The sequence below is a fragment of the Sorex fumeus genome, unplaced genomic scaffold, assembly GCF_029834395.1.
Source record: "Sorex fumeus unplaced genomic scaffold, SorFum_2.1 ptg000018l, whole genome shotgun sequence".
Classification (NCBI taxonomy): Eukaryota; Metazoa; Chordata; class Mammalia; order Eulipotyphla; family Soricidae; genus Sorex; species Sorex fumeus.
In genome coordinates, this window is record NW_026606075.1 from 26,722,642 (window position 1) to 26,744,020 (window position 21,379).

The 21,379-nt window shown below is 41.3% G+C and overlaps 2 protein-coding genes across 3 annotated transcripts in view; one reads left to right on the top strand and one right to left on the bottom strand.

Moving 5' to 3' along the window:
• GFM2 (GTP dependent ribosome recycling factor mitochondrial 2) overlaps positions 1-899 on the top strand; it is a 34,296-nt gene extending 33,397 nt beyond the window's left edge. Inside the window, exon 21 of one of the 2 annotated variants that reach the window (XM_056112480.1) lies at positions 353-899. In XM_056112480.1, the coding sequence (XP_055968455.1) occupies positions 353-481 (129 nt within the window). In that variant the 3' untranslated portion in view covers positions 482-899. The remainder of the gene's footprint in view (positions 1-352) is intronic. The other variant, XM_056112481.1, reaches the window with a different exon arrangement.
• A 48-nt stretch (positions 900-947) lies between these two features.
• Positions 948-20,873, bottom strand: LOC130021708 (beta-hexosaminidase subunit beta-like). The gene is made up of 9 exons (XM_056112483.1): positions 20,706-20,873; positions 16,938-17,067; positions 16,001-16,181; positions 15,046-15,129; positions 11,806-11,878; positions 9,281-9,455; positions 1,750-1,840; positions 1,496-1,600; positions 948-1,128 (listed from the first exon to the last, which is right to left on the bottom strand). Exons 1-9 carry the CDS (start codon positions 20,799-20,801, stop codon positions 1,068-1,070), a joined length of 996 nt encoding a protein of 331 aa, XP_055968458.1. The 5' UTR covers positions 20,802-20,873; the 3' UTR covers positions 948-1,067.
• Between the last annotated feature and the right edge of the window lie 506 nt (positions 20,874-21,379).

Sequence of the window (21,379 nt, forward strand, 5' to 3'; positions counted from 1 at the left end):
GACCACCCTTTGCTTCCAAGCATCTCTCCTGATTGTACTGCTATCGGTGGCGGTCAGGGTGGGTCTCCTCAGCAGCCTTCCCGGCCGCAGAGCAGCACTGCGCAGAGGCACGGAAGGGCTAGGGCATCTTTCAGAGGTTGGGCCAGGGAACACCCTGAGGCACACGCACACGACCCCCTCCCGCGCTCCTCCACACTGTATGATCACTGCTCCTTGGAAACACGGTTAAGTGATGGGCTGGAAAGCAGTGATATGGTTACAGGATATCTTTCCCTAATAACAGTAAAAGATAAACAGTGTAATGAGAAACCTGACCAAGTATCTGATGGGCTAACAGATTTATTTTTATTAGGGCTATTCAACTGTGCTCCGAACACTAACCTCAGGCTCAGCTACTTTTGCCTTAGAACTATCTAATTATCAAGCCATGAACCCTCAAGAGCAAAAGGTTCTGCTTAACCAGAGAAGCGGCTTGAGCTAAAATCTCAGGTCCTTGAGAATGAAGAGAAATTCAGGAGTACCTGCATATTTCATTTTGAGTAAGAACATTTTTTACTGCTTTACTGATTATCGAAGATACTATTATTCAGCTTATCCAAAAGACTACATAAAAAAATATAACTTGAACATGGACAATGGCACTGGGGCTTTTTGTTCTGTATTTATAAAGTGGTGTTAAAAGTTACTGTATCTGAATCAGTAATAAAAATTTAGCCCACTGTATGATATCAGAATGTTGTTTCTTTTAATGAATCTCTCAAAACAGGATGCTGAGACTGCTTATGAAATAGACAAAAATTTAAACTTTCAATAAGCTTTTATTCCAAAGTACATAATTGCAAAAATTGTTTATAGTAGAGATTGCTATTGGTATTTTTCCCCTGATACTGTTCCTTTTCAAACTTTTTTTTTCTTTTTTGGGCTACACCCAGTGATGCTCAGGGATTACTCCTGGCTTTGTACTCAGAATTACTCCTGGCGGTGCTCAGGAGACTGTATGAGATCACACCTGGGTCGGCCGCATGCAAGACAAGTGCTACCCACTGGCCCCCAATTTCTCTCTATTTTTACTCGTTGAGCTGATGGTCACAATATCCAACAGAAACAGGTTGTGCAGCAATTCCACGTCTGAAAAAAATTGAAAGAAACCAGTGTGAATTAAAAATGTTTTAGATTAATAAAACTCATCTCCATGTTAATCATTCAGAATCACTGAGCCATAGCATTAATTATCCAGAAGAGATTCAGGGAAGAATTCAAAAGATCTATTGTATTAAAGCCGTATTGTATAGAAAATTTTTTGTATAAAGAAACATATAACTTTTCCACAAAATAAAAGATTGTTCTTGATTTATTTAAATCACTACTTGGATATACTTAAATGTTAATTGCAAAACCCAAAACGCCTAAGAAGCTTGCATATACTAAAGGAGAAGATTAAAAATAATCTGCAATTTTACAGTGTCTCAGCTTGAAAAAGACTTATTTGTCTTACCTGACCATTCTGCAGCGGTGAGTGGTCAATCTCTTAGAAGCATCAAGTAGATCATGGACCTGTTTTTGACTCCAGAGTCTCTCACCAACTGCACTTGCCCGAGGCCTAAAATTAAAACCACACATTCCTAAAGAAGTTTGACTTCATGTTTTCTAGGGACAGGTCTAAGTTATAAACCCAAAGCAAATTCTAGTGCTCTCCTACTTGGATAGAAAAAGAAAATTACCTAAATTCCGTTAATATCAAACACATACCATAATGTCGGCGTGAGGTTAGTTCCATCCACGTATTCCCCCCATAGACAGGCTTCTCCGCCAATGACAAGCTGTTTCTGTTTCTGAGAACCTGCATAAAAATCATTAAATTGATGTCAGTTAAGAAGCTGCAGCTCAAGATGATTTATACAGAGGCAACAGGAACTGCTTCTATTGTCATCCCAGGCAGTATTTCTCTCCTGGAGTCAGCAGGAAGGACCTGAGTGATGATGTTCACAGCTGAGCACAATAAAAGGAGCATGAAATCTTTTCCTGTCCCTGAGCCCATGGATCACACAGTGCTTAGTAATAAAATGTTGACTAAGGGACAGGCATTCCAAGTCTACAGATGAAATTTATCACATGTACCACCCAAATACCACTTCTCCATGTGTTCCTTCCATCATGACATCCCTTTCCCTCCAGTAACCAGCATGGATTTCAGTAAGTCTAGGACTTAATTCTATTATGTTTTGCCAGTTGGTTGGCTTTAGATATTTATAAACCACATGTGGTGAAACTTTGGCCTTTCACTTCTTTCCTGCTTTCATTTCATCTATTTTATCTCAGATGACACAATGTCATCTTTCCAGCAGCAGAGTAGTATTCCACTGAGTGTATGCATCACCATCTTCTCCACCCAGTCACTGTCAGTGGCCATTTGGGTTGAGTCCATGCTTCGGTTATTGTGAATAGTTCAGAAGTGGACAAAAGGATACGAGTACCTGTTTGTTCCAGCCTTCGGAACCATATCCAGCTCTTTTCACCAGCATGTTCTTTTTCTCTGAGTGAGCCTAGCCATGGGCTGGAGCGATAGCACAGCGGGTAGGGCGTTTGCCTTGCACGCGGCCAACATGGCTGACCCGAGTTCAGTTCCTCTGCCCCTCTCGGAGAGCCCGGCAAGCTACCGAGAGTATCTCGCCTGTGCGGCAAGCTCCCTATGACATACTCGATATGCCAAACATAGTTACAAGTCTCACAATGTTACTGGTGGGCCTGCTGGAGCAAATTGATGAACAACGGGAGGACAGTGACAGTGACAGTGAGCCTAGCCACATGTTTATCAACCAGCCAGCATCTGGATGATGTGTGCATTTGTACTGCCTAAGTCAGATTAACAGCGCTTCTTGTCACTTTTGATCTGCTTGCTCTTTTTATTTCTGTTTCATTTATTTTTGCTCAGCTTTTTATTATTTGTTTTAGAAATCCTGACATTTGGTTCTGTTTACTCCTTGTTTTTCTAGCTGCTTCAGATATACAGTTGATGAATTTGAGAATTTTCTGGTTTATTTATTGTGTAGGCTGCATGCTACCTACTCTGCTGTCTTTCCAGCCCATGAATTTTCATCTTACTGCTGTTTTTAATATATCCCTTAAAGTGTGATTTATCATGTTTTAGTTTTCATTTTTTCTAATTTTTTTCTTTTGATTTCTTGACTCAAGAGTTACTCAGAAGTGTATTGATCAGTGTCTATGTGGTAGAAAATCTATCCATCTTTTTATTGTTTCCTTTTTGCTTCATGCTATTATAGTTAGAAATAATACTTTATATGATTTTGATTTCAATGTATTGGATCAAAAACGAAGTCTTTGACATGGTGGCCTGCATCTTTTAGACCTAATGAACAGCCAGGAATGAGACTGCATTGATGAAGCACGTGGGGCTTCATGGGATGGGGGTGGAATCGCCCCATGCTCCCCGTTGCCATCCTCAAAACACCTCCTCCGGCTTCTGACCGACCATGATCCCAGAGGCACACATACCAATCTTGGAACCCAGGAGCTTCTGGCAGTAATCCCTCTAGGTTTATTACTAAAATATCAGAAATCCAAATTCACGTGGCCACTATTGTGGCCACACGACATCATATGCTCTTATAATCAGCAACAGAAAACAAACTTTCTAATGGTATCTTTGTGGCAGATCTGAATGTTGGGGGAAATTCCAAATAACAATGTTGGGTCTTTTGTCGTAATATTGAATGTGATCAACATAGAGAGTAAAGTGGAAATCTGCCACGCAGGCAGAGGGTGGGTGGGATGGGGGGTATACTGGGGTTCTTGGTGGTGGAAAATGTGCACTGTTGAAGGGACAGGTGTTTGATCATTGTATGACTGACTGAGACTCGAACTGAAAGGCTTTGTGACTGTTCTCACAGTGATTCAATAAATAGAAAAAAAAGAAGTCTTTGAAAACATGATCTGGTGGAGTTCATGCCCAATTCAATCAGCTAATCAGTGGTTGAATAAATAGCAGTACTACTACATTAAAAAAAAAACATGATATGTCTCAGAAAATATTTAATTATACTTGAAAACATGATCTGTTCCAGAAAATAATTATACTGGTAAGTGTGATATTTCTGTCTTATTTTTTAAAATGTATTTAAGAATACATTTTTTAAAATTTAAATTAAAAAATATAAAGATATTTTAGCTACATGCTGGAGCGATAGCTCGGCGGTAGGGCATTCGCCTTACAAGTGGCCAACATGGCCGATCCGAGTTCGATTCCTCTGCCCCTCTCGGAGAGCCCGGCAAGCTGCCGAGTGTATTCAATATGCCAAACACAGTAACAACAAAGTCTCCAATGAAGACGTTACTGGGCCTGCTCGAGCAAATCGACGATCAACGGGAGGGCCTTTACCTTTACCTTTACCTTTAGCTACATGATTTATAATACAATCAGTGACAAGTTTCACGCATACAACAATTCAGCAGTACACCTCCCACCAGAGTGTATGCAGTGTATGCATCCCTCTGCCACTCTCTCAGGGTCACCCCACAAGACACCCAGCGCCTCCACCCTCTCACCGCCAGGGTAACTTCATTTCTGTAGATCAGTTTGCAGATTTTTGTTTGGGAAAGCTGTTCTTGCCTTAATATGTTTCTTTATATCCCGCATAAGAGAGGTCATTCTGTATCTCTCCTCTTTCTTGCTGACTTCACTTAGCATGATACCCTTCGTTTCCATCCATGTAGTGGCAAGTTGTGTGAGTTTATCTTTTATAGCTAAGTAGTATTCCATTGTGTATATACCATAGTTTCTTTATCTAGTGATCTGTTCTTGGATACTAAGAACAGATACTAATATCAAGTTGTTTCTTGATATTTGGCTATTGTGAATAGTGCTTAAAAGAACATAGGACGGGACCAGAGTGATAGTACAGTGTAGGGCATTTGCCTTGCACACAGCTGACCTGAATTTGATCTCTGTCTGCCATCCCCTGTTGTTCCCTGAACACCACTGGGTGGGCCTACTGCCACCACCACCTCCACCAAAAAAAAAATAAATAAGACAGCAGATACCTTTTTTGAGTAGTTGTGTTTTGGGTTTTTTTTTTTTTTTTTTTTTTTTTTTTTGCTTTTTGGGTCACACCCAGTGATGCACAGGGGTTACTCCTGGCTCTGCACTCAGGACTCACTCCTGGTGGTGCTCAGGGGACCATATGGGATGCTGGGAATCAACCGGGTCGGCCACATGCAAGGCAAATGCCCTACCCGCAGTGCTATCTCTCCAGCATCTTTTCTGAGTAGTTATTGGACCCTTGTGGAGCGATAGCACAGGGGTAGGGCGTTCGCCTTACAAGCGGCCAACATGGCCGACCCGAGTTCGATTCCTCCGCCCCTCTCGGAGAGCCCGGCAAGCTACCGAGAGTATTCGATATGCCAAACACAGTAACAACAAAGTCTCCAATGGAGACGTTACTGGGCCCGCTCGAGCAAATCGACGATCAACGGGAGGGCCTTTATCTTTATCTTTATCTTTATTGGACCCTTAGGGTAGATGCCTAGAAATAGAATTGCTAGGTCCTACACACGAAAGCTTGAATCTTAGTTGTTTTTTTCTTAAGAAGTGTCATATTGTTTTCCAGAAGGGTTGAATGAGGTGACATTCCCACCCATAGTAGATGCTGGTTCCTTTTTCCCCCCACATTCACACCTACATTTTTCTGGTCTAATGGATGTGTGCCAAACCACTGGGGTGAGGTGATACCACATTTTTGTTTTGATTTGCATTTCCTTGGTGACCAGTGATGCCGAGCACTTTTTCATATACCTGTTGGCCAACCATAATGTCTTCCTTGAAGTTTTCACTCATCTCTTCTCCCATTTGGGGGTGCAGTTGATTTTTTTTCCTTAAATTTTACAAATGTTTTGTTTTGGTTATTAATCCTTTGTTAGAGGAGTGGTGAGCAAATATTTTCTTCCACTCTGTGGGTGTCTTTTTATTCTGTCATTATCTTTTTGTGAGATAGAAGCTTAATTTGATATAATCTCACTTGTTTATTTTTGTTTGTTTGCTTAGCCAATGGCATTGAATCATTGAATCACTGAATCATCGAAGGCTTTAGATTCATTGTCCTGAAGGATTCATTCTTTCTGTGTTTTCCTCAATATAATTTATTGCTTTAGTTCTAGTATTGAGGTCTTTAGTTGAACTTTAAAAAAATATTTAAATGGAACATTAATTCATTGTTTTAAAAGTATAAAACCTTAAGCTAGGAGTAAATAGACTTTTTTTAAATTTTTATTAATGAGACACCATTAGGTACAGTTGTAGACTTACATATTTTTGTGCTTGGGTTTCAGTTATACAATGATCGAATACCCATTCCTCCACCAGTGCCCAATTCTCCACCACCACCACCAGTCACAGTATCCCTCCTACCCCCCCTCCCCCCATCCCTCCCTACCACTGTGGCAGGGCATTCCCTTTTGTTATCTCTCTCCTTTTGAATGCTGTGGTTTGCAAAAGAGACATTGAGTAGCAATCTTGTTCGGACTATAGTCTACTCTCATCATGCATTTACCATCCTGAGAGGAATCTCCAAACACCCTTTATTTGGTACTCCCTTCTCTATCTGAGCTGCCCTTTCCCCTAGAATGCCCGGCTGGCCTCTAAGCCATGGAGTAATCCTCCTGGTACTTATCTCGGCTATTCTTGGGTGTTAGTCTCCTATTTTGTTACTTTATGTTCCCCAGATGAATGCAATCTTTCTATGTCTATCCCTCTCTTTCTAACTCATTTCACTTAGCATGATACTTTCCATGTAGTACCACTTGTATGTAAATTTCATATCTTCATCCTTTCTGACAGCTACATAGTATTCCATTGTGTAGATATACCAAAGCTTCTTTAACCAGTCATCTGTTCTTGGGCACTCAGGTTTTTTCCAGATTCTGGCTATTGTAAACAGTGCTGCAATGAACAGACAACTGCAGATGTCACTTCAACTATACTTTTTTGCCTCTCCGGGGTATATTCCCAGGAGTGGAATTTCTGGGTCAAATGGGAGCTCAATTTCTAGTTTTTTGAGAATCGTCCATACTGTTTTCCAGAAGTGCTGAACCTGTCGGCATTCCCAGCAGCAGTGAAGGAGGGTCCCTTTCTCACTACATCTGCGCCAACACTGGTTGCTTTTGTTCTTTTGGATGTGGGCCAGTCTCTGTGGCGTGTGATGATATCTCATTGTTTTGATCTGCATCTGTGTGATGATATCTCATTGTTTTGATCTGCATCTCCCTGATGATTAATGATGTAGAACATTTTCTCATGTGTCTTTTAGCCATTCGAATTTCATCTTTGATGAAGTTTCTGTTCATTTTGTCGCCCCATTTTCTGATAGGGTTGGATGTTTTCTTCTTGTGGAGTTCAACCAGTACTTTGTATATCCTTGATATCAACCCCTTGTAAATAGACATTTCTTTTGTGTGTGTGTGTGTGTGTGTGTGTGTGTGTGTGTGTGTGTGTGTTTTCACACTTTTTTTTCTTTTTTTGTAGATTTACAATTTTTTGTGCTTGGGTTTCGATTATACAATGATCAGATACCCATCCCTCCACCAGTGCCCATTTTCCACCACCATGGATAATATCCCCCCACCCCCATCCCCCCATCCCCCCCTGCCTCTGTGGCAGGGCAATCCCCTGTGTTCTCTCTCTCCTTTTGGGTGTTGTGGTCTGCAAAAGAGGCATTGAGTGGCAAACATGTTCAGTCCATAGTCTACTTTCGACATGCATCTCCCCTCCTGGGAGGATCCTCCAAACACCCTTTATTTGGTGCTCCCTTCTCTGTCTGAACTGCCCTTTCCTCTAGGATACCCGGCTGGCCTCTAAGTTATGGAGTAATCCTCCTGGTGCTGATCTCAGCTATTCTTGGGTATTAATCTCATACTTTGTTACTTTATATCTCCCAGATGAATGCAATCTTTCTATATCTATCCCTCTCTTTCTGACTCGTAAATAGACATTTCTTAATCCAGTAGAGGGCAACCATAAATGCCATGAAAAAAATGCCAAACTCTGGAAAAGTGCTGAGAAATTTGTTTTGTCTTCTAAGAAAACTTTTACAATGCTTCTTGCAAAACTGGTTTCAGGGCTATAAATTCTTGGCTAAACTATTGACTGTCCATGGAGCTTTAGATTATTTCTTTAAATCTAAATGATAATCTAGCTGGATAGAGTATTCTTGGTGAGGTGTTCCGTTCATTAAGGTTTTTTTTTTTGTTTTGTTCTACATCCCACCATTCTCTGTGACCTGCTGAGTCTCATTGGTGGAGATCTGTGAGACCCATCGAATCAAAGGAACTTACTGGAGTTCCTTTGTAAGTTCATTTTTTGATCTTGCTTCCAAAATAATCTTTTGTCATCCTGAGTATTGTTTCTTGGCAGTTTTCTATTTGGATCTTTTTTCACTGGAATTCTTTGGGCATCATGGATCTGGATGTTATTTTTTGAGCATGGAAATATCTCTCTCTATATAATTCCTTAAGTCTACCCATCAGTTACTATGTTACTGCCATTATATCCTTGTTAAGTCTTGTCTGAAAAGTGTGTCATGGTAAGTGCCATATAAAGGTCACCTGTAGTTATCATGTAACTTTCCACGTGTCCCTTGAGGTCTGTTAATAATTGTTTGTGTATCTAGTTTGTTATTGATTCACTCAGCAAGGAGGGGGATTACTATCTTATGTTTCTTGGTTGTTTCTATTTCTGTTAAATTTTCCACTTACTTTTACCTGAATTTTCCTTTGGATTTTTCCCTGGTATTTCTTTCAGTTTCATTTTTCTATGCCATTGACGGATTACTCTGATGGATTTCCAATAAAGCAGGAAGAGGTCTCAGCCTTCTAACCATTAGCAGATCTTCCTCGAGGGTCTGGGCTGCAGGGTGGGTTTTTGTCACCAAGGTTCAGATGGTTACAGTTGTTTATCACTGCTGACTTCAAGGGAGGATTCTTCACCTACCATGTTTTGTCCGACTATGTCTCTTTTTTTCTTGTTGAGTTCTATTCCTCCATATTTGTGGATTTAGAAGTTCTTATAAAGAAATATGGTTTTCTTTATTGTTGCTTTTTTTCCCACACAAAATTCAAAATGACACCAAACCAATAGTTTCTACACACATATAATCTGGGTTCAAAGTAAAAGGTGGTGACCTGATGTAATGCCTCGGTAAAATTTCACTGGGGTGGGGAACAAGTAGGGAGTAAGACTACAAACTAAGGTAAAGAATGTTACTTCACTTACCGGAAAAATCAAGAGGCTCCACTTCATAGTACTTTATCCAGTCTTCTCCATAACTTATGTGATCTAAGTCCCATGGACCAGAGAGGATCACCTGGAAGCCAGCGTCTGTGATCATAGTTTGATAAGTGGAATACAGTTCCCTTCTCCATATTTGGACCACTGTTCCCGAATGAAGCTATGTAGTTACAAATTACAGTTAACATTATTTTTAACAAATAAAGCTAAAGGCTTTAGGTCTCAGAACATAACTTTTCTATGAATTTTCACAAAATTCATTCTATTTTTTGGCCCCCTTCCTCCAAGTTATTTCAGAGAGATAAGCAGGTAAGGCATTTGCCTTACACTTACGTAACCTGGGGTCTTTCCCTGGCACCACACAGGAGTGATCATGACCAGGAGTGATCGCTGAACACAGAGCCAGGAATAAACCCTGAGCACTGCCAGGTATGGCCAAAAACCAAAAAAGAAAACAAAATATGTGATCACCAATATTTATTCATGTTAGGGACTTAAAATTAGAAGAGCCATCAACCTTACTACTGGATTTTCAGCTCTGCCAACCTGACACTAGGAGTGATGGACGGAAAGGGTTTAATCCATTTCTCCCACTGTACTGTTTTATTCATTTGGAATCTGGGAAAATGTCATCTACCTTTTGGGAAGATTAATGGGAGTAACTAGAAAACAAATTTTTAGTTGCCCCATAGGAAAATAATAGATTCTTGTCATGTCAGAGATAAATGTCAAGTAACATTAAAAGTGTACATCGATAGTTTTGTTTATAACAAAACTACCATGATGCAATGTAACCCATTCATTTTATTCATTTTGGCCTGTGAAGTTAATTACACAGTTTAAGTACATGATTCTAGTCCCTCTCCAATATCTGGGCTGGAGCGATAGCACAGCGGTAGGGCGTTCGCCTTACAAGCGGCCAACATGGCCGACCCAAGTTCGATTCCTCCGCCCCTCTCGGAGACCCCGGCAAGCTACCGAGAGTATCTCGCCCGCACGGCAGGGCCTGGCAAGCTCCCCGTGACGTATTCGATATGCCAGACACAGTAACAACAAAGTCTCCAATGGAGACGTTACTGGGCCCGCTCGAGCAAATCGACGATCAACGGGAGGGCCTCCAATATCTAGGTCTCTTTTAAAAATTATGTAAAATCACCATGAGATAAACAATTCCAGAGGTGTCCATGATTGGACTTCAGTTATACAATGTTCCAACACCCATTCCTTCACCAGTATACATTTCCCACCAACAGGATCCCCAGTTTCCCTCCTTCCACCCCTCAGTTAGCCTCCATGGTAGGCACTTCTCTCTCTCTCTCTCTCTCTCTCTCTCTCTCTCTCTCTCTCTCTCTCTCTCTCTCTTCTCTCTGCCTCTGTCTCTCCCTCCACCCCCACCCCCGATTTGATCATTATGGTTTATGGTTTGTGGTACAGGTACTGAAAGGTTATCATGTATATATCCCTTTACCTACTTTTAGCCCTCATTTCTTGTCCAGAGTGATCATTTCCAATTGTCTTTGTCACAGTAGTCCCTTCTCTATACCAGGTCTGGAGCGATAGCACAGTGGCAGGGCATTTGCCTTGCACGCAGCCAACATGGCCGACCCGAGTTCGATTCCCCCGCCCCTCTCGGAGAGCCCTGCAAGCTACCGAGAGTATTCGATATGCCAGACACAGTAACAACAAAGTCTCCAATGGAGACGTTACTGGGCCCGCTCGAGCAAATCGATGATCAACGGGAGGGCCTTTACCTTATACCAGGTCTCTCTTTTGACCCATGTACATTAACTTGGTCCTATCTGTCCACTTGCATTCATTGTACTTTGGCCTCATCCTGTCCCTTGCAGCTCTTGGTCCACTGTGTGTTCCATGTCCGCAGCCTGACTGGAGCCCTGTAATCTATGCCCCCTGCTGTTCTGGGGCTTGTTCTCTGTGGTCTGTGGCTAGACCTCTTTGTAGTCCTGCAGCTTCCTGGCCCTCAGCTTTCCTTAGTCTTGGGCCATAGCCACGTGCCTGTGGCAAGAACAGCCACAGTCCTGCAGAGTTGGACATAGGTGAGGGGGCAAAGAGGATGCATTCATTCTTCATTACTCAGTTCTGGGGAAGGAACTTCTTTCAGAGTAAGTCCATATGTGATTAATAATAACAGTAAAGAGTGAAGTAAGTGGAGGAAAGGAAATAAGCAGCAATATTACTAGTCAGTTTACAGTCGTTATCTGACAACACTTTAAAAGTAAAGAAAAGGTAATATAATTACAAGGAAAGCTTCATCAGGGTTCCTGTCATCCAAGATGTTATAGCATTAATTCTCATATTATAAAATCCAGTAAGTGTCTCCCTTTTCTTTTTTCTTTTTTTTAAAATTTTTTTTTAAATGAATCACCTTGAGGCACAGTTACAGACTTACAAACTTCCATGCTTACGTTTCAGTCATACAATGATCTAGTACCCATCCCTCCACAAGTGCCCATTCTCCACCACCAATGATCCCAGTATCCCTAGTTCCTCACCTTTTCTTTCTTATTGAAAACATCTTGCCAAACTATGGCTTTTTTCCTTAGATATAAAACAACGTTCAAAAGCCTGCCATTGAAGAAGATACCAGTTATTTCAGATAGCACAGTTAACACTATATATAGTTATATATAAATATAATAAAAATAATAGATATTTTAATATAAAATATAATATGACTATATATTATATAAGGAGCGATAGCACAGCAGGTAGGGCGTTTACCTTGCACGCAACCAACATGGCCAACCGGAATTCGATTCCTCTGCCCCTCTCCGAGAGCCCAGCAAGCTACCGAGAGTATCTCACCTGCATGACAAAGCCTGGCAAGCTACCCGTGATGTATTCAATATGCCAAACACAGTAACAAGTCTCATGATGGAGACGTTACTGGGCCCGCTGGAGCAAATTGATGAACAATGGGAGGACCGTGACCGTGACCGTGATATATATTATGTAATATAACTATATATTATATAATATATCATCTATTATATTAAGTATTATATATGATATATAAAATATAGATCATATATAATACATAATATATAAATATATTTTTTCATATGTATATATAAAATGCATGTTTTCATATCAAGAATTAAATCCATGGGGCCGGACCAATAGTACAGTGGGTAGGGCATTTATTGCCTTGCATGTGGTTGACCTGGCTTTAATCCCCAGCATCTCATGTTCCCCAAGCACCACCAGGAGTAATTCCAGAGTTCAGAGCTAAAGTAACCCCTGAGCATTGCCAGGTGTGACCGTCCCCCCCAAAAAGAATTAAAACCATGAGGGATTAGCAGGTAGGATGCTTGCCTTGCATTTGGCTGACCTGGGTTCAATCCAGGCATCCCAAATGGTCCCTCCGAGCACTGCCAGAGGTGATTGCTGATTGCAGAATAACCCCTGAGCATCACTAGATGTGATCCAAAATCACAAAAGAATTAAAACCAAGTGCTTTTGCTGGAACATCTGAAATTGGGAACTAATAACTCCTTCTTATATGGGACTCAAAACTTGACTCAGCAACCACTTTAAAAGTCTTTTGCTGAGTGACTGAGCTGCATAACTCATTCACAAAGAAACTCAGAAATGTGCAAACACCAACCTCAACTAATTTCGTAGTTGTCTTAGAAGAAAATGTAATCTAGACTGTGATAGCACCTTAGTGACATTCAACACTTGCCACAATTAGTCAAAAAAATATTTCTTGATTTTTATTTATGATTATTATTTTGGGGGAGGTTGGGGGTCACACCTGGCAAGGTTCACAGGTTACTTCTGGCTCTGCACTCAGGAATTATTTCTGGAGGTCCTCGGGGGAACCATATGGGATGCCAGAGATCGAACCCCAGTCAGCCACATGCAAGGCAAATGCCCTACCTGCTGTACTATCACTCCAGCCCCTATTTCTTGATTTTTAAACAATGCCTGCAGTCTCCAGCCCCCGCGCCTGGCTGCCCTCGCCGGAGCCCCTTGGAGGGGAGCGGGTCGAGCTTTCCTCCGCGCCCCGACCAGGGCTCCGGCAGCCAAAGACCTCCAGGACCAGCCACCACCATGCTGAGACCACTCTCCGCACACATGAAGGTACTGGCAGAGGGACAAAGCCACGCGGGTTCCGGGGCCGAGATCTCCAAGCCTACTCGGATTGGGGCCAGGCATCCTCCACCCAGATTCTCCAAACTCCAGTAGGCGGGGGTCACACCCACCAACTGGCCCCCTCATCAACGGCCAAGACCCAGAGACTATAAAAACCAGCTCCCGGAACCGCGCACCCACGAATGCCTACTTTGGACATTCGGTAGCCTGCCCACACGGCAGAGTCTGGCAAACTCCCCGTGGCGTACCCAATATGCCAAATACCAGTAACAATGATGGGTCTCATTCTCCTAAAGAGCCTTGAATATAATCTCAGGGCTAGGATGAAAGAGACGTTACTGGGGCCTGCTTGAGGCAATCGACGAAACAATGCCTAGAGAATGCTGGTGATGTGGCACAGTGGTAGAGACATGCCAACTAGTATGTGTGAGGTTCTGGGTTCTACTCATGGTACCGAGAAATAAACCAAAAGTGCTAGGTTTTTCGGAAGATTAAAGCAATAAAATATGTAACCCACAAAAGATAAAGGAAAAGGTGTGTTTTGGTTTTGTTCAGTAAAGTGGGCCACCTGTTTTAGTATGGCTCATGAACTGATGGTGGTTTTCACATTTATAGTGTTGCTCAAAAGCAAAAATTTGAATCATTATCCTTTTGTGGACCCATGTAGCCTTGAATATTGATCCTCTGACCCTTTATTTAAATCATTTATAGAATCCTCTACTGGAACAGAATGTTGCATTAAAACTTTGCAATGATGGAACTCTTTTTTATCTCCACTTTTCAATTTGTACCACTAGCCTCCCCTGTCTGCTGGACACTTAAAGTGTCACAGATGTGACTGAGAAACTGAAAACAAGTTTTCATCTTTTTCACTGTTCTTCCCAAACCAGCAGTCAAAGGGGAAACTCTTCCAGACCAATAGAGTGGTTACCAGAGAGGAAACAGGAAGAAGGAGCATGATATAAGTCAGAGGGGTCACTTGTATGGGGACAGATTGAAGCTAATCTCTTGGGGTTGATCATCCTGTCATTTATTTAGATGTAGTATAATGCCGTAGGCCATTGTTAACACAGTAAAATAATTTAAATACATAGAGTCATGGAGCTGGAGCTATAGTTCAACTGTTGAGGTGTTTGCCTTGCACAGAGCAGATGTGGGTTCGATCCTTGGCAGCCTATATGGTCCCTCAAACTTGCCAGGAGTTATCCCTAAGTGTAGAGCCAGGAGTGACTTCAAAACAAACAAAATTATATAGACACATGTGGTTGTGGTGTCCTACTGACCAGTCCAGGTAGAAAGTATAAGAAGTTCTCCAGGAAGGGATCCCAACACTGGATGGTGAGTGAGGAAGACACTGCAGAGTTATCAGGGCTTGGGCTGAGTTCTTAGAACTGCTCTCCCATTGCTCAGCACTGAATGCCACAGTACTCTCCTGTGGTATTCAGTGTAATCAAGTAGTAGATATTGCTTTCTTCTTTTATCATTTTCATCTACACTTTGTACCACCATCAGCACTTTGGCAAAGGGCAAAGAGAAAATGGAAAAAAACCAAAATGGTATCAAACCTTCGGTTTTTTGTTTTTTTCTAAAAGGCATTGAAGGAAAAAACAGAAGCAGGCATTCAGATAACTTACTTTTTAATATAGAAAGATTGTAGTAAATTTAATTCCTTAAAGCCAGTGCTTTTCATGAGAGCTTGAATTTCTGGATTGGACGCCCTACAGCAAAAATGGATTAAAATTACATTTGAAATTTTGATATGCCCCATCTGTATAAAGCAAAAGAAAACTATCCCTATCATCAGTAATGTGGAATGAAAACTATTACATTAGTATAGACTTAAGCCTAAAAACTGAAACGTATCTTGGAAGCATCTTATCTAAACTATCAATTATTTTTTAAAATATAGGCCCAGAGCGCATATGGTGCCCAAGCCCATGTGCTGCTTGCGCCCACGTGGCTGAGCCCATGTGGCCGAGCACATATGGTGCCCGAGCACATGTGTCACCCACATCTCCCTTCTTGAGATGTGTGCTTTCATGCTTTTGTGTCTAATGCTAGCATGTGTGTAGGGGCTCTCTCCAACCTTGGAGAAGCCCGTGTTCTCTCTCGAGTGTTTCTCTCTCTCTCTCTCTCTCTCTCTCTCTCTCTTTCTCTCTCTCTCTGTCTCTCTCTCTCTCCCCCCCCAACAGACCTTAAAAACCCTCCAAATATATTTATTTAAAAAAATAGGTCCAGAGAGACAGTATAGGGGTTTAAGTCCTGGCCTAGCATACAGCTAACTCTAGTTCAGCCGTAAACATATGGTTCCCATTGCCAGGAATAACCCCTGAGTCCAGAACTCCACTGGGTGCTTATACCATTCATATATCTGGTGCTTATGCCTATGTAGTGATTATATACTGCCTATATATATGCTCCGCAGAAGTACACAACCTTCCAAATTGTTTTGCCAAGTAAATCTCACAAGTGAAGTAGAAATGTTTTTGGAAATCTGTTCTTTCCACAGGAGACAGATTTGAAATTCCTTCTCTGATATGGGATATAATTAAAGATTTGAATTAAATCTGTTTTAAATAATTATCATACCAACAATAGAATGGTACTTCATCTCCTCCCAAATGAATAAATTTATCTGGAAACACTTGACTAATTTCTTCCAAAAACTTAGACATGAAGATGTAAGTTGACTGTGGGACAGGGTTTATAATGGCAAAAGTCCCATTTTGCAGCTTTTGATTATAGCATGGAGTCATGAGATCTTTTTGACCTGCAAGAAAATGTAGAGAAATTTTTTTTATAAAAATATACTTTCAGGGGCTGGAGCGATAGCACAGCGGGTAGGGCATTTGCCTTGCATGCAGCCAACATGGCTGACCCAGGTTCGATTCCTAGCATCCCATATGGTCCCCCGAGCACTGCCAGGAGTAATTCCTGAGTGCATGAGCCAGGAGTAACCCCTGAGCATCGCTGGGTGTGACCTAAAAAATAAAATACATATATATAATATAACAGCGGGTAGGGCGTTCGCCTTACAAGCAGCCAACATGGCCGACCCGAGTTCGATTCCTCCGCCCCTCTCGGAGAGCCCGGCAAGCTACCGAGAGTATTCGATATGCCAGACACAGTAACAACAAAGTCTCCAATGGAGACGTTACTGGGCCCGCTCGAGCAAATCGACGATCAACGGGAGGGCCTTTACCTTTACCTTACTTTCATTTCAAAACATAATATTGTATATATTTTTTCTTTCTTTCCTTTTTTTGGTATTGCCTCATCAGGAAAATGCAGTCTTAAGTTCATCATGTTCTACTTCTGCAACCATGTTTTTTTTCTTTTATCCCTACGTTAGGCACTGCCTTGATACAGTGACTTACTCAAAACACAGACAAAAGAGTTAAATCACACTGAATAGTTTTTAACTGTGTTAGTGATGGTAGAAATCACAATACAGACAGATTGAGCATGCACCATTTATAAATCAGAGATGTAGAACTGTAGATTTTCCTCTTTTGTTCCTTCTTACCTTTCCCCCAAGATTTTGTGTGTCCAGGGGTGTTAAATTCTGGTATGACTCGAATTCCTCGTAACCGAGCATATTCAATCACCTTATAGACATCTTTTGGAGTATACACATGGGCCGGTGAATAGCGCCCCTTGAAAAAGTCACACACAGAAACATACATTTCAAAAGAGCATTTGGGGCTGGAGTGATAGATAGCACAGTGGGTAAGGCGTTTGCCTTGCATGTTGCCCGACCTGGGTTCGATTCCCAGCATCCCATATGGTCCTTCGAGCACTTCTAGGAGTAATTCCTGAGTGCATGAACCAGGAGTAACCCCTGTGCATCGCTGGGTGTGACCCAAAAAGAAAAAAAAAAAAGAGCATTTGTCTTAGAAACTAGTGTTCATACTTCTGTTTATCTGAGAACTGACTCTTCCAATATCATAATGTATGAAATAGTTCCATGTTATGTTTAGTCAGCATACCCGGGGTCACTGTAGATTTACCTGGAGAATTCTTCTTACAGGACTTTTTCTATCTCAGTCTAACATACCTGTACATCCTTGGAAGTGAAGTTCTCATGATATAAAGATTCACAAGGGAGGAACAAATAGCCAAGGGTTTCAGAACTGGAGAGCCTTTCCACAGAACTGGGCTTGTGGGTACGGGAGGCAAGTATCAAGCAGGAGGGGTCTTTGGGGCAATGGGGGAGGGAAGTGGGTACTCGTGTCGTGTGGTATTGGATTGTGTATATGAAACATCATTGGCAGTTTTATAAATCACTTCAATACAATTACTTCAATACAAATTCTGTGTCTCCTGCCCCCGCGCCTGGCTGTCCTCGCCGGGGCCCCTTGGAGGGGAGTGGGTTGAGCTTTCCTCCCCGCCCCGACCAGGGCTCCGGCAGCTGAAGACCTCCAGGACCAGCCACCACCATGCTGAGACCACTCTCCGCACACATGAAGGTACTGGCAGAGGGACAAAGCCACGCGGGTTCCGGGGCCGAGATCTCCAAGCCTACTCGGATTGGGGCCGAGCATCCTCCAACCAGATCCTCCAAATTCCAGTAGGCGGGGGTCACACCCACCAACTGGCCCCCTGGCACCGTGTAATCCCATCAACGGCCAAGACTCAGAGACTATAAAAACCAGCTCCCGGAACCGTGCGGCCGCATTTGCAACATCTTATTATGACATCTTATTATTTCATTCCTACTTTGGACAAACTGGCAGGCTACCGAATGTAACCTGCCCACACAGCAGAGTCTGGCAAACTCCCCGTGGCATGCCCAATATGCCAAATACCAGTAACAATGATGGGTCTCATTCTCCTAAAGAGCCTTGAATATAATCTCAGGGCTAGGATGAAAGAGACGTTACTGGGGCCTGCTCGAGGCAATCGACGAATAACAAATTTTGTCAATAATAATAAAGTTACTGTGGGAAGAGCGGCTGGGGAACCACTTAAAATGGGATCTCCTGCATCTGTCAGTTACAGAACAACCACATTCGCATGTCTTACAAGGCATAGCTCTTTTTCTTTCAAAGTCTTCTGAATTACCATTAGCTGTATAAATCTCAGGAGCTAAGTGACAAGATTTTCTTTAACATTTCAGTCCCCTCCCCTGAAAATGTAGAACTCAGTATTGGTTGTAACTAAAGATAAAAAAGCACTCAGAATGTAGCCTCTCTGAAGGTGGAGTATGGATGTTTGTGACCTAAAACGAAATCAATCTAGCTGCAAGTTCAAATTTGTATCTAATCAAGTCTGTTTAACTACCTCCTTGAAGTAAATTATAGGATACAGAAGACATGTGACTCTTGCACTATGGAAATTCAGTTAGCAAAACCCAAACTGTGATATTATTAGACAAATATCTAGATTTAGCAGAAATAAAAATTTTAGGAAAAAAAGTGTAGTCTGTAGCTTAAAGAATAAACATATTAACAGATTTGTGTATATGCACTATATTTGCATACAATGCAAGTTATATAAATTTGTAATGAAAATAACACTGAGAAGTGTGAAAAATTACTGTTGTTTGTGTTAATATTTTTGCCATGATATTATGGCTCTTTTAAATAGGATTGTCACAAATCTGATATGAGCTCTGAGATTTAATTCAAAATAGTGCTATTGTCAAAATTTGTAAGTCTACTTCTGTACCTCATGGTGTCTCACTAATAAAAATTTTAAAAAATAATGGTGCTATTGAGGGTTAGGTAAAACACAAGCCTCGCATGGGTGAGTCCTTGGATTTAATCTTTACATCATACACATGCAAAATATAATAGTATTTAATATATAAGTAATCTGATTTGATAAGGCATTAATTTATAAAGTTGGGTGATGAGTACATGGAATTACAACATCATTCTATATGTGTTTGAAGTTTTCCCTAATAAAAGCATAACAAGCAAAAAATGTGAGTGCAGCTAACATTTCAGAGTCTACTACATGGCAGCTTTGGTGAAAGCTTTGGATTTATGTACAGAGACCAATTTTTAGAATCCTGGCTCTGACCCTTGCGATCTGTAACTTTAATCCATGCATCAAGTTTTACTGACTATCATCTGCTGTTTTTTCTCATTACACAGTGATTACAGTACTAGCTCATACCAAGACATGCACAGACTCCTCTGGCCTATGAATTTAAACTCTTCATAATAAGAGTATCCAGTATTTTCTCATTTTTTTGCATTTTGAGGGGGGGTGGTTAGTTTTTGGTTTTGGCTCACATCCAGTGATGCTCAGGGACTACTCTTGGCTCAGCTCTCAGAAATTAATTACTCTTGGAGGTGCTCCAGGGACTATATGGGATGTTTAGGATGGCGCTGTACCATCACTCTAGCCCTAAGACTATCCAGTATTTTCTAAGGAATTCTCACATCTAACAATACCTGTCACAAGTTTTCAGAAAGAAAAGAGATCACTTAAATAATTCAAAACAGTTTTGTTTAAAATGAACACAGCTGAAGTGGGAGACAGGGACACTAAGATAATGGTGGGTGGGAGCAGACATTCTGGAGTTGGAAACTGTACCAGTAACTGTTGTCAACCATGGTGCCTCAAATAAAATTTAAGTATAAAAAACCATTATAGTTTGGATACTTCATAATCACTGATCCTCATGTTACTGTTTCAGATCTCCTACATTTGAATTTTTTTTCATGTGTAGAAACTCCAGAGGTTTATATTTTACGGTAACATAAAAAGTTATGCTAGCAGGGAGGCATAGCAGTAGTACAGCAGGTAGAGTGTGTGCCTTGCATACAGCCAACCTCGTTTAATCTCAGGCACCCCTTAAAGTCGCGTGAGCTCACCAGGAGTGATCCCTGGGAGCAGAGCCAGGAGTAAGCCCTGAGTACCAAAAACAAAAAAAAATTATGGCAACATTTATAAGATATCAGTGTTGGGGTTGGAGTGATAGCACCACGGGTAGGGCATTTGCCTTGCACACTGCCGACCCAGGTTTGATTCTCAGCATTCCATATGGTCCCCCAAGCACTGTCAGGAGTAATTCCTGAGTGCATGAGCCAGGAGTAACCCCTGTGCAATGCCAGTGTGACCCAAAAAGAAAAAGAAATGTTACTTACCTTATATTCATTTAAAATACAATTAGAAAACATTAGTTATATGTATCTAAATGTGAAGACAGAAATTTTTTTCAAATGCTTGATTTTTTTTTACACATTTCAATCCATAGAAGGTAATATTTAAGCTACAAACTTCTAATGAAACTCTCAAGCAAACAACTGTCTACACAGAATCCAATAACAGGCATACTCACTTGATTGCTCAACTCAGGGAAAGTGGTGCTCTCGTACGGGAAAGACTGGTCATCAACTATGTGCCAGTGGAGAACATTGAACTTGTTAAAAGCCATGGCATCCTGCAAGCCAAGGTGTTAAGCAGTTAACAACAGATTTAATACACAATCCAATTTACATTTCTACAATCAGGATTGCTGCCAATGTGTCAGCATCCATTAACATTTCTTTTCCAGCTAACATAGCTGTGGAAGTATAAATCCTTCATCTTAGCTAATTTACATGGCCTGTCAATTTTAAATCGCCTATACAGGAAAATCAGGGATAGAACCGAGGAAGTCGTCATTTCAACTTATGGTTATTAGAGAGTTAAGTACCAGGGATGAATGAAATTTGTGAATAAAAGTCAGCATTATGATATAACAAGTTTGTTAATTTGTGATTTTTTGTTTGTTTGGTTTGGTTTTGGACTTACTTCTGTCCTCAGTTATCACTGCTGGCATTGCTCAGGGGACCATATGTGTTGCTGGGGATCAAATCTAATCACCCTTTGTACAAGGCAAGTGTGCTATCCACTGTACTATGCAGCTCCAAGATTACGAGCAGAAACACCACAGTACTGTATTGATATATTTCTTTTAACAAGAACAAAGAACAGGGTCTGGAGTGATAGTACAGCCAGTAGGATACTTGC

Bases quoted from the DNA above. Each gene is read 5' to 3' on its own strand.
- LOC130021708 (XM_056112483.1), bottom strand. From the start codon at position 20,801: ATGGCTTTTAACAAGTTCAATGTTCTCCACTGGCACATAGTTGATGAC. The intron at 16,182-16,937 runs GTAAGAAGGAAC...ATTTTCTTGCAG, and splicing joins CACAAAATCTTGGGGGAAAG to GTCAAAAAGATCTCATGACT. The intron at 15,130-16,000 runs GTATGATAATTA...TTTTTGCTGTAG, and splicing joins GAAGTACCATTCTATTGTTG to GGCGTCCAATCCAGAAATTC.